Raw genomic sequence first — 18,215 nt, forward strand, 5'->3', positions numbered from 1 at the left:
TCAGGTTGAGATAGTGTAGAGGCACTGCTTCTGCTCCCCATGCACAAGGTTGTGGGTTCAATCCCTGGGCTGACTTAAAGACTGCCTAATATATCTGACCGCTTGTCAGGTGCTGCTGTACTGAGATAATCATATGTCATTCAGTTCACCTGTCAATGGGTGTAATGTTGTGGCTGATCTACACATAGCCTATTATCATAGAAGATCCATATATTCCCTGCACATAGTCTATGTTTCTCTTTGTCCTGTGTCCACTCGAGACGCTGTTCCACCAGGCAGGGCAGAACAGGAGAATGTGCAGGAACATTTCTAAACCTCTGCAGTATTCGATGAACGTTACACTGGTACACATCATACGCTGCAGGTGGGTTTGGGGATAATGTTCATGTACAAATTCCTGGCTGCTGTATGTAAACAATAGCTTTTTTTTTGGCTACAAAATCACATAATATTGTGGTATTCTGCATTATAGTTTGCTTATGTCACCATTACATTACCTACATTGTACTGTATATCAGGATCTCTTCTAGTTCTTGTGTTGTTGTTCATCCTAGCTTGTTCAGCTAATAATTCTCTTTAGCAATGCGCTGTTCTTTACTGACTACAATACACTGATGCACACGTAATAATGCAATTTCCTATTATTAAAAATTAAATTACTTTTACGTTTTAGTCTCCAGCCATCAATGATTTTCTAGAGAAGACAAAACTGTGAAATAATGTCTACTTAAAGGGCTCCTCCACTTTAGTACAAATACTGTATATATGTATATTGTATGTCATCACTATCAAAGTCATTTAGTAGCTGAATGCCCGTAAATATTTTTCTGCTTCAACCTGCAGCTGTTATGTGTTTTATAAAGGACAACTGTAGCAAGAGGTATATGGAGGCTGCCATATTTATTTCCTTTTAAGCAATACCTGTTGCCTGGCTGTCCTGCTGATCCTCTGCTTCTAATGTTTTAGCCATAGACCCTGAACATGCATGCAGCAGATCAGGTGTTTGAGAATATTGTCAGATTTGACAAGATTAGCTGCATGCTTGTTTCTGGTGTGGTTCAGACACTACTGCAGCCAAATAGATCAGCAGGGCTGCCAGGCAACTAGTATTGTTTAAAAGGAAATAAATATGGCAGTCTCCATATTTTTCTCACTTCAGTTGTCATGAGCTGGGAACCATGGCAACAGTATATGGTTTGTAGCTACAGCTGCCCTCTCTGTTAGTCACTGGTCCAGAAGTTTGCACAAAGCAGGAAGTAAAACTTACTACAACCTTCACACCTCACTGGGGGCGTTCTTATATTTAATTTGATATTTACCGGTAATTATGAAATCTAACTTTAATCACTGTAGCCTTTTTTTGGGCACCAAAATTACTTCTTCAGGTGTTCACTTGAGGAAGTATTTTCGTCTCATATTGTTGGAAAACTTGCTGCACAATGCTGCATTTTCTAATCTACTTCTCTGTACTGCGAATACCTTCTGTTTATATGTGTGACATTCTATAGTGTTTTTATTGAAATTTGTCAGATATAACGTTTTAACACACAGGCTATCTTAGGCTGGTTCAGACGGACGCTTGTGGAGCGTTTACCGCAAGCGTTCGGAACGTCGCGGTAAACGCTCCCATTCAAGTGAATGGAAGCGTTTACACCGAGCTTTTGCGCGCGTTTATACGATCGCGGTGTTCGGGTCTTGATTTTCGCTAGCGTTCGAGCTGCCCCTGGAAGCGACATGTAGCTTCCAGGGGGCGGCCAACCGCGACGGCTAATGTCCCCCTAGGGGAAGAAAAACGTGACCGCATCCAAACGCGACGGCTACTGAAAGCCTGACCGCGCAGCCGCCGCAACACCCCCAAACGCGACGCCACGCAGACGTCCGGCTGAACCAGCCCTACTCCATTCTTGCATTTTTCCTCAGATGCCAACATTATCAGATTTTTACAATCGAATTGTACAGGAAACCATGCAGTATGTGAAATGCAATTGACATGAATCGATTCTATGGTCAATTGGAACACAATTTTGACGATCGGAATGTTTGATTTTTTGGTTGTATCTGAAGATAGAAAATGCCCTAATTGACCCTTTTATAGGAATAATCGATAATTACCTCATGATTGCTTACGATCCGGCAAATCTGATTGAATGATCGCATCTGAGGAAAATATTGTACTGTTAATGGACACGGTTATGCATATTAATATGAACATTCATTGTATTTACTCCACCTTGTATTACATTATTATAGCTAGCTTTAAATTAATTGTTAGCCTACATTTTTGGATAAAGCCAACTGAACACTGAATCAAATGAATACTGGTATAAATGGACCTGAACTCTTGCAACGGACAGAAGGAAAACAGAGAACAATGCACCCTGTGTGTATTTAGAGAGTTTAGCCTGTCTGTCTAATTCCCCCTCATCTGTGAATAATCACCACTGTAATTTGATCTCTCAGCTGTGTCAGCTCAGGAATCTCCTCTGCCACGACAGAGCAGATAATTTGTAAACACAGGATATTAACCCTTTGTCTGCTTCCATGAAAGCAGGAAGTATACACACTGCAGATTTACTGCAGGATTTGTATCAGCTATAACAAAGAAATGTTTTTTTTTAAGGTTATTATGCTGTAGCTTATGTTTTAGAGCAGAGGGGAAGTTATGGGTTCAGGTGCGCTTTAAAAAACAAGGCCTTCCTTGATGATCAAATAATGGATGGTTGATTGGGAAGGGTCATTCTGTTACTGGTTGAACAGGGGGGTGGGGGTGGGGGGAGGGGTCACAGGAGGGAGGAGTGTAAAGGGGTGGGGAGGGGTCACAGGAGGGTGGAGTGTAAAGGGGTGGGGAGAGGTCACAGGAGGGAGGAGTGTAAAGGGGTGGAGAGGGGTCACAGGAGGGAGGAGCGCACAATCGACACTTGAAATGTGAACTGCTTATGCTTCTCTGCACAGAAGGACTTTATAGAAAACAGATTTGGAGCATTCAGTCGAATGATAGTTCTGAAAGTCACGGGCTGCGGTTTGACGGCCCGGTACGCTGTCACCGCCCATAACCCCTTCCGCGCGTTTTCGTCCGCCGTTCGCTGCTCGGCAGGTTTCAGAGCCGCGCTTTCCATAAAGGTGGATTTTATTCAGCAGAGAACACATTAAATGACGATATTGAATAAACGGAGTGATAAAAACACCTTAATGTGTTGTAAACGTTAAGTCGGTTGTCGTGGCGAGGAAAGAAGACGCCGCGGCAGATGCACATGGCTCGTCCGCTCTGGGGCATCTATCTAGCTACTTAAGTCTGCCTGTAATTGGATATCATTAATTAAATTCTTGTATTTAATTTCTGGCAGCTTAGCAAACAGAATCAGTGGAAAGGTGAAAATTAAAATATACATTGCAAATATGAATGGCGGAGTGTGATAGCTGCGCATGTGAGCAGGATCCTCGCAATCTATAACCTATGACGGAGCCAGGAAATTAAAAGCCCATCAGAATTGCCGTTCTTACAAGGAGGGGGGGGGGGGGGGCAGGAGAGCGGCGCAGGCATTGGAGCTCGCTAGGCCTCACTTCCTGTGACAGCTAAGAGAGAGCATGATCTGTCTGCAGACATGTAAGCCATTCAATTCTCATCTTCTGGATCCGCAGGCGGCCGGGCACACGAAGGTGGACAGAAATCTGCAGCGTGCAATCCATATTACCCCCCCCCCCCCTCGTATCGCACCCAAATGGCTCGCCCGTATTCAATGGAAACTACATTCATATGCATTGGTTGCGAAAAATCAAGATAGGAATTCGCTTTTAGTGGAAACGGGCCCTGTAGTGACATATAATAGAATGCAGTAAAGAGGCCCTGTAGTGACATATAGCAGAATGCAGTAAAGAGGCCCTGTAGTGACATATAGCAGAATGCAGTAAAGAGGGCCTGTAGTGACATATAGCAGAATGCAGTAAAGAGGTCCTGTAGTGACATATAATAGAATGCAGTAAAGAGGCCCTGTAGTGACATATAGCAGAATGCAGTAAAGAGGCCCTGTAGTGACATATAGCAGAATGCAGTAAAGAGGCCCTGTAGTGACATATAGCAGAATGCAGTAAAGAGGGCCTGTAGTGACATATAGCAGAATGCAGTAAAGAGGTCCTGTAGTGACATATAGCAGAATGCAGTAATGAGGCCCTGTAGTGACATATAGCAGAATGCAGGAAAAAGGCCCTGTAGTGACATATAGCAGAATGCAGTAATGAGGCCCTGTAGTGACATATAGCAGAATGCAGTAAAGAGGCCCTGTAGTGACATATAGCAGAATGCAGTAAAGAGGCCCTGTAGTGACATATAGCAGAATGCAGTAAAGAGGCCCTGTAGTGACATATAGCAGAATGCAGTAAAGAGGGCCTGTAGTGACATATAGCAGAATGCAGTAAAGAGGTCCTGTAGTGACATATAGTAGAATGCAGTAAAGAGGCCCTGTAATGACATATAGCAGATACAGTAAAGAGGCCCTGCAGTGACATACAGCAGAATGCAGGAAAAAGGCCCTGTAGTGACATATAGCAGAATGCAGTAAAGAGGCCCTGTAGTGACATATAATAGAATGCAGTAAAGAGGCCCTGTAGTGACATATAGCAGAATGCAGTAAAGAGGCCCTGTAGTGACATATAGCAGAATGCAGTAAAGAGGCCCTGTAGTGACATATAGCAGAATGCAGTAAAGAGGCCCTGTAGTGACATATAGCAGAATGCAGTAAAGAGGCCCTGTAGTGACATATAGCAGAATGCAGTAAAGAGGCCCTGTAGTGACATATAGCAGAATGCAGTAAAGAGGCCCTGTAATGACATATAGCAGATACAGTAAAGAGGCCCTGTAGTGACATATAGCAGAATGCAATAAAGAGGCCCTGTAGTGACATATAGCAGATACAGTAAAGAGGCCCTGTAGTGACATATAGCAGAATGCAGTAAAGAGGCCCTGTAGTGACATATAACAGGATGCAGTAAAGAGGCCCTGTGGTGACATATAATAGAATGCAGTAAAGAGGCCCTGTAGTGACATATAATAGAATGCAGTAAATTATTCAGGATACCCACTTTTACGGTAAATTTCCTGGTTTCAGTATCAGAAACACTATATATTTTTTTAATATTGCTGTATATTGGTATGTAGCTCCGCCCTCCCAGTGATGCTTAGCTTAGGCTATTTTAACGTGCGGAATTCTCTTCACAGAGAATTCTAGAAGAATAGGCATTATTTTCACTGGCTTTGGAATTCTCAGAAACATATATGTGGCCCCGCCCTCCCAGTGATGTCACAGCCTAGGCTAATTAGCTGTGTGGAATTCTTCCCCCCAGAGCATTCTGGGAGACCAGGCATCTTTTGCATAGACTTCTGATCCCTTACTAAACAAACATTCCACAGAGATCACCTGGCAGGACTAAAGAGGTCGCCACCTGTGATAAATTTATATCTATAAATGAATATTGTAAAAAAAAGTAAGCAATTTTATGGTACTGCGTATCACTATAGTTCCTCTGTAAAGCCTTGTACACATGCTGGTTGGGGCCATCTCTTTTGAGAATCTCATCTCCACGATGCCTCACTTAAAGGGAAAACTGAAGTGAGAAAACTACAGAAGTTGCCTTCCTTTTAAACAATACCAGTTTCCTGGCCGTCCTGCTGATCTTTCTGGTCAGTAGGGTCTAAATCACAGCCCTGAAACAAGCATGCAGCTAATCTTGTCAGATTTGTCATAGACATCTGATCTGCATGCTTGTTCAGGGTCTATGGCTTAAAGTAAACCCGAGATGAGGAATAAAAAGAGGTTTTATACATACCTGGGGCTTCCTCCAGCCTCCTTCAGGATGAGTCCCTCGCTGTCCTCCTCCGGTAGGCGGGCTGCTAATCTCATAAACCAATAAACAAGGGAGAAGGCACACAACAGGCTTTTCAACTTGCGTTTATCTAAACTTTAGCAAATACACAACATGTTTCGGTGTATCCCCTTTCATCAGGTGTACATGCTCCCCCAAAAACAGTCCCATGTTTTGACTTTTTTTTCCATATATATGGATTATGAACTTTTTTTCCCTATTGGACAATAATGGGTTAACCCTCATAGGACTAGAGGGGGTTGTCCTTGATGGGTGTGGTGCATTAGGTTGATTTATGTAAACACTGTTTTTGGGTGAGCATGTACACCTGACGGGGGAGCGAGGGTGGCTGGACTGTACCGACTTGTAAAATTACCGGGCCACCTAGCAGAAGATCCAAGCAGCAGAGGAGGGTGGCGAGGGACCAATCAGCCTAAAGGAGGCTGCAGGAATCCCCAGGTATGTATAACACTTTTTTTAGGGCTGGTTCGCACGGACGTTTTCATGGCATTTACAGCAACATTTTAAATGCAACATTTTTTGGGATCTACCGCCGTTCCATTCAAGTGGATAGGAGTATTCCAAACAAGCTTTTGCAGGCTTTCATAAAAAGTCTGGTGGCAGATCCCGGAGTTGCATCTCGTTTCGAAAGCAACATGTTGCTTTCATAGTCGGTAAATGCCGGGAAACCAGTGTAGAGGGGTACGAGAGGAATCGGCGCGGGAGACTTGGGCGCAGGGTACAGCCGGTATATGGCTGATCCTGCTGCTGCACAAGTCCCGGCCGTGTTAAATACTATTCCCCCTCCAGGCCGCCATGGATAGTGGGGAATGAAATCATTTGGCTTCCAGCAATTGCTAGAGGCCGAATTATTGTGTTTTATAAGTAACTTCAGCTCTGTCTTCTGACGGCGCCGATGTTACTCACTGTGCGCCCAAGTCTTCTGCGCAGGATTCACTGTGTTCAGTGTAGGGACCCAAACCACTAGTCTAGAAGGCAGAGCCAAGACAAGGTCCTCCAGCACCCAAGGCAACAAAGTGCGCCCCTCCACCCCCCCCCCCCCCACCCCACCCCAGCCGTCACACACTGATTGCTATTAGTAAGAAGCGCCCCAGGCCAGGGCCCCCAACACCTTCATCTCTAGTTATCTGGCTTGCAGTAACTGCCATGTATCCCCTTTTTCTTATTTCTCTTTGCTTCAAACACAATAGGGGAATGATAGCTGAGTGAGTTGTGCACCCCCTCCTACACTGCGCCCTGAGGCTGGAGCCTCTCTCGCCTCTGCCCGACCATACTAAAAGGCTTCCCAAAAGCCTTCAAAAGCTATCATCTGAACATTTGAACGCGCTGCCAAGCAAAAGCTCAGCAACCGGGCCAGCCCTTATTCTCATCTCAGGTATCCTTTAAAGTATTAGAGGCAGAGGATCAGCAGGACAGCCAGGCAATGCGCATTGTTTAAAAGGAAATAAACATGTTGGCCTCCATATCCTTTTCACCTCAGGTTCCCTTTAAAGGACAACCGAAGTGAGAAGAATATGGAGTAAACAATGGATTTAAACAATAGAAGTTGCCTGGCAGCACTGCTGATCTATTTGGCTGCAGTAGTGTTTGAATCACACCAGAAACAAGCATGCAGCTAATCTTGTCAGATCTGACAATAATATCAGAAACACCTGATCTGCTGCATGCTTGTTCAGGGTCTATGGCTAAAAGTATTAGAGGCAGGGGATCAGCAGGGCTGCCAGGTAACTGGTATTGCTTAAAAGGAAATAAACATGTCAGCCTCCGTATACCTCTCACCTCAGGTTCCCCTTAAAGGCTTTTCCAGCAGCAGCAGCAGCAGATATGGCCGTGTTACTGTATAAGGCATATTGCTGGTGGAATCCTGCGGCCTGCCTGTAATGTGCCCGGGCCTGTGTTCTCTGCCTTGCGTCTGCTGCTTCTCACAGGGGCTACACCTCATCTCAGCCTCCCCGGAGGACAATGGAAAGTTTCTGATGAAAATGTGATTTATTTGTCAGAAAAGTTTGGTCTCCGGAGTGCCGCTCTGCAGTCCGGCAGTTTCATTTATGAATGGATTTCAGCAGCCCATCAAGCGCGGTTATGGACATAAACAAAGCCGACATTGCAGACATTTTTATGGCCTTTCATCCATCATTCAATTTCCAGCAGGGGTGAAACGCAGGCCGCCAATTCGGAAAGCATGTTCCTCCTGGAAAGAGCAGCCCCAAACGCCAGGCGTGCAGCTGCAAATCAGACGGAGCGTCCGGGCGCGGCCCCTGAGACGTGGCCAGCGGCTGGCGCTTTACCCCGGGGGGTCTCTGCGGACCGCCAGCTCTCTCATCACCATCGCACGCTGTCAGACAATGCGTGTCAGGTGTGCTGAGCAGCCGAATACAGGCGCAATACAGACGACTGCTCATTTCTGAGCATTGCTTTATGAGGAATAGAGAACGCTGCTTCCCTGATAGCGCCGAACGCCTGCTGTATGACCTTAAAGGGAACCCGAGGTGAGAGGGATATAGAGGCTGCCATATTTATTTCCTGTTGAACAATACCAGTTGTCTGGCAGCCCTGCGGGTCTATCTGGCTGCAGTAGCTAATCTTGTCAGATCTGACAATAATTTCAGAAACACCTGATCTGCTGCATGCTTGTTCAGGGGCCATGGCTAAAGGTATTAGAGGCAGAGAATCAGCTGGGTAGCCAGGCAACTGGTATATATGGCAGCCTCCATATAAATGTCACCTAGGGTTCACTTTAAAGGGATACTGAAGGGGGGTCGGGGGAAAATGAGCTGAACTTACCCGGGGCTTCTAATGGTCCCCCGCAGACATCCTGTGTTGGCGCAGCCACTCACCGATGCTCCGGCCCCGCCTCCAGTTCACTTCTGGAATTTCTGACTTTAAAGTCAGAAAACCACTGCGCCTGCACGCCCGTGTCCTCGCTCCCGCTGATGTCACCAGGAGTGTACTGCGCAGACACAGACCATACTGGGCCTGCGCTGTGCGCTCTTGATGACATCAGCTGGATCGAGGACACGGCAACGCAGGCGCAGTGGTTTTCAGACTTTAAAGTCTGAAATTCCAGAAGTGAACCGGAGGCGGGGCCGGAGCATCGGTGAGTGGCTGCGCCAACACAGGATGTCTGCGGGGGACCGTTAGAAGCCCCGGGTAAGTTCAACTCATTTTCCCCTGACCCCCCTACAGTATCCCTTTAAGGCAACATTGTTTAACAAAATTGTGTTAAACAATGTTCAACGATGGGCAACTGCGTGCAATAATTGGTTGCTTTAAATGACAGTCATGACAGATCCAATTGTGGACTGCCGTTACGATCACCATTGACCCACTAGAGCGCTCTCAGCAGCGATTTTTGAATCGCCGACGATTGCTATGCCAGTGAAAGTGGGTGGCGATGAGCCTCCACTGGAGCGACTGCAATATGGCCAGGATAGCAGGATTTCGCTAGCGATCGCAAATCAATGTTAACCACTTCAATACTGCATTCCCATTCATTCATCTCCCCTCTAACAGGCGGTGCCGAGTCCCCGGGCGGGAGCAAACGTGGAAGTGAGTAGTGGCCATCTGCTGCAATAGACAATTATCTACGTCCTTGAGCAGGAACTAAAGTCTTGCAGGACGTAGATAATCCGTCTCAGATTTCATAAGTGGTTAAAGTACAGGATCGCTGCAAAATCGCTTTGCAATTGCTGTACACAATTTTGTTACCCGAACCACTCCAAAAAATAAAATTGAAATCGCTAATCGCTGTTGCGATCGCTAGCACTAAAATAAAATTGCTACAAAAACCACTGAGATCGTTTTACAAATCATTAGAAAAAATGCTGGGCGATTGCAACAGCGATCTGTTGTGGGTCCCTGGCCTTCGTGCCGAGATCCACAGGGGCTGTTATAGCTACTCTTTGGGATCGCCTGGCGATTACAACAGCGCTAGGCTAATGATAGGTTATTGGGGTGAGGCCACAGGAGAGACTGATTTCCCCAAATCACAGTCGTGGGTCCTGCAGCATTTTTGGAGTGACTGCGCTTCAATAAAAAGTACAGGATCGCTACAAAATTGCTTTTTAATCGCTGTACATAAATGATTTTGCAGTTATTTTACTACCTAGAACCACAAAAATAATGCAATTGCTGCACAAATCGCTACCGTTAAATTCAAAAGTGCTTAAAATAACTAGAAATCACTCCAGAAAACGCTGCTAAAGTTGCTTAAAAAAGGGATTCATGATTGTGATTGCGTTTTGTGATTTCTAGTGTGTCCCAGCTGTACAGATTGCACTAAAAAAATAACATGACAGCCTCTATTGGCGATGAGCAGAAGGGATGTTCGATGAGAAGCCAGTGATTGGATTTGTAGTCTGGAATCAAGCGACCGCTTGATAACTAAAATTATTTGCATCCTGTTCACCATCCCTATTGAGCAGTATCGGAGGATCTAACTTCATTCTCCTCGATAAACAAGATCCAGCCTGAATGCGTAATGATTGTCCGCAGCGACCAATCTGTTTGCTCTTTTCTCGTCCTACATTACAAGCTGATCGGTTACTGTGAACAGTAAGGGCTCGTTTCCACTGTTGCGGTGCGGAATCGCCTGGATTCCACCGCAGAAGAAATCGCATGCGGCTGCGTTTCCGCATGCGGATTTAGCCGCGATTTCGCGTGCGATTTTGCATGGCAAGGAGCCAGGCGAATTTAACCATGTCACTGCCTGAGTAAAGCTCCATAGCAAGCCATGCGAAATCGCACGCGAAATCGCGGGGAAATCCGCATGACAAAGCCGCATGCGATTTCCCTATTACATGCATTAGCGGCGATTCGCCCGCATTCCTCCCGCACGCGAAATCTGACGGCTCTGCCGTGCAGATTTCTGCCGCACCGAAAAACGCTCCCGCCGCCGCACAAGTGGAAACAGCCTCATCCACTTACATTGACTATGCGAATCCGCATGCAGTGCCCGCATGCAGTGCCCGCATGCGAATTCGCTATAGCGGAAACGAGCCCTCAGGACTGCTTCACATTGGGGAGATTCTTCAACGATTTGCTGATCGCCAGCAATCAGCAAAGCGCTGCTACAATGTATCCCTATAGATACATTCACACAGCAGCGATCGCACAGTGATTCTCGTTCTATTAGACGGGAACCACAAGCGCAAATTGCACCGAATCGCAAGAATTTGCCCGCAAAATCGCGATCAAATCGCTGAGTGTGAACTCACCCTAAGGACGCTTTTACAAGAGAATCAGAAAAGCAATACAAGCAGGGCCATTTCTGGGCATAGGCACACCAGGCAGATGCCTGGGGTGAAGGCTGCTTAAAGGGGGCACCCTTATCACGCTGTGCTTTATGAACTGCTAGTTCCATTAAGACAGGGACAAATGGTAATTTTAAAACCTAAGCAGGCATTACTGATTAACATAACAATAGTGGCTTGAATAGTATAGCAAGCTACAGTGGCTATATATGTGCAAATAGACTGTGTTAACAACACCAAAATGCAGCTGGGGAGGCCTGTAGCATCTGCTGGGGGGGGGGGGGGGGGGGGGGTCAAAGGTAGAATACTCAGCTAGTGAAGAAAGACAGCGAGGGAATCGCTCCTTAAATGGCCCATACTAACGGGCTACAACTGTCGCCGCAACCACGTGGCACGCGCGTGTTGCGGCGACAAGTCGCCCGTGAGTATGGGGCGTCGCTGCTGCCGCCAGGCGATTGGCGCGGTCAATCGCCCGGTGACAGTTGCCGCCGCAACTGTCGCTAGTCCACGTGTGTATGCGGACTAGCGACAGCAACCTCATACCCGATACAGGGAGCTTCCGGCGGGGGGAGGAACGTCGGCGACAGCTTCCGTCGCATCACTCGTCCCTCTTCCGCAGTGTGTATGCGGAGGGACCTGGCGACGAGCTGTCGCCGAACTGTTGCCCATACGCTCCCATGCGCTAGCCACCAGCTACATTTGTAGCTGGTGTGTATGGGCCATAAGAGCCCTTTATAGCAGTATGGGTTGGTACAGGTACAGCAGGGGTGAGGGAAAGCCTGACAGCTGTTTCGCTTCCTCAGAGGCAGTAAACGATAAGAAAGCAGTGACAAGGTTACAAAAGCAGCTGTCAGGCTTCCCCTCACCCCCGCTGTACCTGTACCAACCCATCCTGCAATAAAGGGCTCTTAAAGGAGAAGTGCCCTCGCTGTCTTTCTTCACTAGCTAATAATACATACATAATTTACAGACGCAACGCTAGTACAGACTTCCTATTCATAAGTTTAAGGGGTGCCTTTCCTTGGTTGCCAAATGGGCACCGTGACATGTAGTGTGATATTTTAGGTGGACTCTCACCATCCTTCTTCCTGGTGGTCCCAGGTACCCAGGCCTGACACTGTTTACACATCACTGCTGCTAAAGCAACAGGTCTGAATGGATTAAGATAAAATGGGGCCCTGGGCAAGATAACAGTTTTTGCCCACGGCTGATGGTTACCTGGCTTATTTTTGTATGTTTTAGTGGAGACTAATATCCACCGGGCCCCTAGACTCTCTCCAGGCCCTAGGCAGCTGCCTAGAATTGCCTTGTGGATGATCCAGCTCTGGGACTGCTCATGCTTTATTGAAGAGCAGCTGGGAAAAGCTTGTAAATAATCCTCTTATGAACACCTGAGCAGCCAGCTCTACAGCACAGATACGGCCTCAGTACAGAGCTATTTATTTGGGTTGTGAGCAGCTATTGACGGCTCTCATCACACAGGATATGGAAAGCTGAGCGGGGCGTATAAAGACACAGCAGACCCATTCCAATAACACCCCCCCCCCCCTCTCCCTGCCAGACTCTCAGCTATTCATCATCGCTCACCTGTGCATTCTGGATCTGGAGCGCTCCCTGGGGGATAGCTTGAGTTACTACCTGTCCCTGGGATGTTACCATGGCAACGGGCTGGTAAAGTGCACCACCTATAAGACACAAGAGAGAGAACGTCAAATGACTACGGGTGAAACGGCCGAAGCATCGCTCTGTCACAAGGGCCATAATGACCAGAGCCAGATGTACTAAACCTCTAACCTTTAGGGCCCGTTCACACTGGGGACTGCAAAATGCTAGCAAAATCGCTAGCCTTTTGCAATGGGGATTTATGTGCGATTTTTTTAATGGACATTTCGTGATTTTTGAGTGATTGCGATTCGTGTTCTTTTTAACATTGCAATTACAATTGCGCTAAAATCGCGAATAATCAATGCATGCTCCGCCTTTGCGTTTATGCAGTGAGATATACTTTGAATTACACTAGCGCTTTTAAAAGCGTTAGCGATCGCTGGCGATCATCTGTAAACGCTTGCAAATCGCCCCAGTGTGAATAGGCTCTCATAACCATATTGTCAGTTTGATTTCATTTTTTTTTAATGACTTGTCTTTATTTCACGATGCACTAATAGAGCGAGATGTATATAACTCTAAATTTAATGCAAATTGGAGGCAAATGGGAATCAGACAGATCCAAATCTTCAGCCCGCTCGATTGATTGGCCCAAATTCAAGTCGGGGAAGCCCTAACTTCTGGTTCCAGAAAAAAGGTGCGTCACCCCTTTTTTACCGCAAGGTGATGCTAGGGCAATGAAAGCCTATGGGGCCTTTCACAATGGATGTGATGCGATGGAAGTGGAGTATCTGCCATAAGAGCATCCGTGCGTTGTCAGGAAATTGAGCGGCGATGTGTGGCAGACCGGAAGTCATTTAAGTCTATTTTCTCAGCCGGGTTGCGTCACGCATGTGCAGAAGCATATTTTTTTAACCTCATCAGGCTTAAGCCCTTCTAAAGATCAGGCCAATCTTCACAAAATAGGCCACTGCAGCTGTAAGGCCTTGCTGCAGGGCCGCAAAACTCAGCACACAAGAGAGCTCTGTTGGTGGGGTCTGATCGCTCCCCTAGTGTTTGTTTTTTTAAATTATTTTTTACTATTTATTTCTTTTTTACAAATCCCTCCCTCTCCCCCAGCCAGCCAGGTGATAAGCTGTCATAGGCTTCTGCCTATGAGAGCCGATCGCTCTCTAGTGTCCCAGGGGGATAGCCATGTCACACGGCTGTCCCCAGTACAGCACTGCTGCAGATCGGGGATCGCCGCTTGGAGACGGAAGGCGCCGCTCCGCCTACCAACAGGAGATGCCCGCGCGCGATCTCCTCCACCGATCGGCGTTAGGCGGTCCTCGGGCTGCCGCCGTGGTCACACCCATCGGCATGACGTGGTCAGCAAGCAGTTAATAAACTTCCATGCACTTCCTATTTTTGACACAGGAAGTGAGCGCTAAATAAGTTAAAATGTATATAAATAGAATTAAAGTTTTGGGGCAATAAGAAAACAGCATAAACCTTTGTCCTCATTACTCGCTACGTCATTGAGACAGGAAGTGTCTGAAGCCCTCCAGTGCCCGCTGTTAAGGTGGCCGCACACCATACAATTTTTTAAATATCTGTTCAATTTAAGAATTGCAATCAATTTTTCTGACTGGTTTTAACATTTGAAAAATATGACCAATGTACCACACACACCCCTATGTTAATTTTTTCCCAATTATGATAAAAATTATTGGAAACTCTGACAAAATTGCTAGGTTGTGTATATTAATAAATTGACAATCTAACACACACCATACAATCTTTAGAAAGATTGAAGATAAATATCTGGCATTCCGGATCGATAAAAATCTAAGAAAACGGGAAATCCGATCGGATTTTTCAGTCGAAAAAAAAGCTTTAGATTTTTTTTTTTGGGAGATCCAATCGTTTTTATCTAATTGCCATAAAATCGGATCATTTTATTGTATCGTGTGTGGCCACCTTTAGAAATTGTTACTATCATAGTGTTGGATCAGAATATTTGGTTAATCACCCAGGGTACAGAAAGTCTTTCATAGTCTCCATTTTTTTTAGCAGCATAGAGGACAGACAGACATTGATGGTTGCTGATCGAATGGTCTGGCAAACATTAATTCTCTTGTACAGCATAGTAAAGTATTCATTTCCATACCATAGAATAAATACTTATTTACAGAATATTTACAGAATATATATTACTTATAGGTGGAGACATTACATTAAATAATACCAAATGGTTTGACACACCTCACACATTGGTTTAGTCCATTTGAAATCAACATATTAATTAATGGCTTGTTTACCTCTCAGTATCACAAGTCACCCTGACACATAAACCCAGATAAAACAAGGATATGCTCCACCCCCTATATATATATATTATAACCCAAAAAGTTCACAAACTAGTGTTCATAGGAGCCAACACAGTGAGTATTGGCGTCTTTCTCCATTCTAGAGCACGCACTCGGTGGGGATTCCTTTTCCATATGGTATCACAGAATTGGTCATACTCCATACTCTACAACTGATTTTATTCCTTGTGCCTCTGAGGAAGTGATTTCCCACCATGAAACACGTTAGGACGTTTTTGCTGTTACTGGATATTCTACTTGTCAAACCTGAATGTTGTTCTACATCTTGTCGAGAAAGAAATGATTATGCAAGAATAAACTGATGACTATTTAACCACAAGAATCACCTTCTCCTCATCTTCAGTTACGGAGCCGTTGTGCATCAACCTTTTTATCCCTGAGCTGTATCACCTGCAGAAAAATGCTCGCCCCATTGCCAGTTGGGTATTTGGTACACCTCCATGTCAACCAATTCTTGTGTATCCCACTGGGGGAGCTATTATCACACATACGGCGGGATGTGTTCTGTAATTGCCCGCGTCAGCTTCAGACGCACAAGTGGAGAAGAGGATTATGATAATAGGACAAGTGCTGTAAGACCTCTATTTTCTCAGCAGGCTTGCAAGCAAAAACAAATGTATTCATGACAAAAAGAATCTCAACAAACAATCACGTTCTTGTTTAGCGTACAACAAAGAAGTGGCCTTTATTTAATAAGATCCAAGCGCCAGTAACAATGGCGTGCAGAGGCTTAGCCGGCCGGGGGAGTTTATGCTCAGATTCAGGTAGTGTTTACATTACATCCTGCTTGCAGCGCCAAACATATCTCACTTTGTCTTACGCTACTAAAACCCAATGAAAGAAACTTGTAAATATCTGAAATGTGTACTATATATCTACGAATAAAAAGGGATGGGTTGTGAGATGCTGCTAATGCTGCTTTCATTTTATGCAGCTTCGAAATGGACCAGTCAAATTCTGTATTTGTATGGTACATTTCCAAGGTACATTTCCAAGCTGCATACATTTGCATAAAATTAACTTGAAAGTTGCAACTACTCAGAATTCTGAGCACCTCATTGGCTATTGCTACAAGCAGGCATGATGTTAAAATGTTATTGATAGGAATAAACTAGATGGCTGATGGAGGTGTGGCTGGAGGTGTGTTGGGGTGTGGCAGAATGTGTGGTGAAGACATGACTAGAGATCTGATGAAGGTGTGGCGGGAGGTGTGTTGGGGTGTGGCAGGATGTGTGGTGAAGAGAGGAGTAGAGATCTGATGAAGGTGTGGCTGGAGGTGTGCTGGGGTGTGGCAGGATGTGTGGTGAAGACATGACTAGAGATCTGATGAAGGTGTGGCTGGAGTGTGTTGGGGTGTGGCAGGATGTGTGGTGAAGAGATGAGTAGAGATCTGATGAAGGTGATGCTGGAGGTGTGTTGGGGTGTGGCAGGATGTGTGGTGAAGACATGACTAGAGATCTGATGAAGGTGTGGCTGGAGGTGTGTTAGGGGTGTGGCAGGATGTGTGGTGAAGACATGACTAGCGATCTGATGGAGGTGTGGCTGGAGGTATGTTAGGGGTGTGGGAGGATGTGTGGTGAAGACATGACTAGAGATCTGATGGAGGTGTGTTGGGGTGTAACTGGATGTGTGGTGGAGGCCTGGTGAGGGTGTGGCTGGATGTGTGGTGAAGACATGAAGGGGATCTGATGGAAGTGTGGCTGGAGGTGTGTTGGGGCGTGGCTGGATATAAGTTGGAGGCATGACTGGAGGTCTGGTGAAGGTGTGGCTGGAGATATGTTTGGGGGTGTAGCAGGATGTGTGGTGGAAGCATAAAGGCATGGCTGGAGGTGTGTTGGGGTGTAACTGGATGTGTGGTGGAAGCCTGATGAGGGTGTGGCTTTGAGTTGGCAGTGTAGTGGATGTGGGATGATAGAGGTGTCTTGGGGGTTTGGCTGGATGTGAGGTAGAGGCGTGGCTGGAGGTGTGTTGGGGGTGTGGCTAGATGTGTGGTGAAGACATGACTGGAGGTCTGGTAAAAGGTGTGGCTAGAGGTAGTAGGGGTGCAGCAAAATATGTGGGGTAGGCCGGCGTAATTGGAGGTCTTATTAAGGTATGGCTGGAGGTGTTAGGGATAAAGCTGGACATGTGGTGGAAGGTGTGGCTGGAGGTGGTAGGGGTGTAGCTGGATGTGACGTGGAGGCATGGCTGGAGGTCTGGTGAATGTGTAGGTGTGTTGGGGGTGTGGTTGGATGGATAGTGGAGGTGTAACTGCATGTCTGATCAGGATATGGCTGGAGGAGTGTTGAGGGTGTGGCTCGAGGTCTGATGATATATGACCCCTCCCACAAGTAACAAGTGTCTCCCCCACCTATAAGGGCTGGTGCACACCAAAACCCGCTAGCAGATCCGCAAAATGCTAGCAGATTTTTAAACGCTTTTTTTTATTTTTATGAGGCGTTTTGCTAGCGTTTTGCGGATTGCTGCTGCGGTTTTCAGTATAGTAGATTTCATATATTGTTACAGTAAAGCTGTTACTGAACAGCTTCTGTAACAAAAACGCCTGCAAAACCGCTCTGAAGTGCCGTTTTTCAGAGCGGTTTGCGTTTTTCCTATACTTAACATTGAGGCAGAAACGCATCCGAAATCCAAAAAATGCCTCACCCAGGCATTTTTCGTTTCTGCAAAACGCCTGCCGCTCTGGTGTGCACCACCCCATTGAGATACATTGACCAAGCAGATCCGCAGCCGCAAGCGGATCTGAAAACGCGGAAAAAGCCGCTCGGTGTGCACCAGCCCTAAGGCCTGAAACACACCAGAGGAGTTTTTCTGAGCGTTTTGAGTTTTTAAATCTGCTGCTAAGGTTATCCTTTGTGTCTGTGCACACTGGAGCGATGAGGTTTTGTAAAAAACCCCATAGCATTACATTGGGAAGAGGTTTTGAAACCTCTAAAAGCTCTTCCCAATGTAATGCTATGGGGTTTTTTACAAAACCTCATTGCTCCAGTGTGCACAGACACATAAGGTAACATTAGCAGCAGATTTAAAAACTCAAAACGCTCAGAAAAACTCCTCTGGTGTGTTTCAGGCCTAAGGCCTGGTGCACACCAAAAAACACTAGCAGATCCGCAAA

General features: G+C 46.1%; 1 protein-coding gene across 11 annotated transcripts in view; it reads right to left on the bottom strand.

Annotated features, from left to right (window-relative positions):
* PKNOX2 (PBX/knotted 1 homeobox 2) overlaps positions 1-18,215 on the bottom strand; it is a 603,376-nt gene that overhangs the window by 33,713 nt on the left and 551,448 nt on the right. For 9 of the 11 annotated variants that reach the window (XM_068238894.1, XM_068238887.1, XM_068238884.1 and 6 more), the window contains 2 exons: positions 12,717-12,814; positions 2,113-2,157 (listed from right to left, as the gene is read on the bottom strand). In XM_068238894.1, coding sequence (XP_068094995.1) covers positions 2,113-2,157; positions 12,717-12,814 — 143 coding nt within the window. The remainder of the gene's footprint in view (positions 1-2,112; positions 2,158-12,716; positions 12,815-18,215) is intronic. The other 2 variants (XM_068238895.1, XM_068238893.1) reach the window with 1 other exon arrangement.

Source organism: Hyperolius riggenbachi, chromosome 6 (genome assembly GCF_040937935.1).
Source record: "Hyperolius riggenbachi isolate aHypRig1 chromosome 6, aHypRig1.pri, whole genome shotgun sequence".
NCBI classification, from domain to species: domain Eukaryota; kingdom Metazoa; phylum Chordata; class Amphibia; order Anura; family Hyperoliidae; genus Hyperolius; species Hyperolius riggenbachi.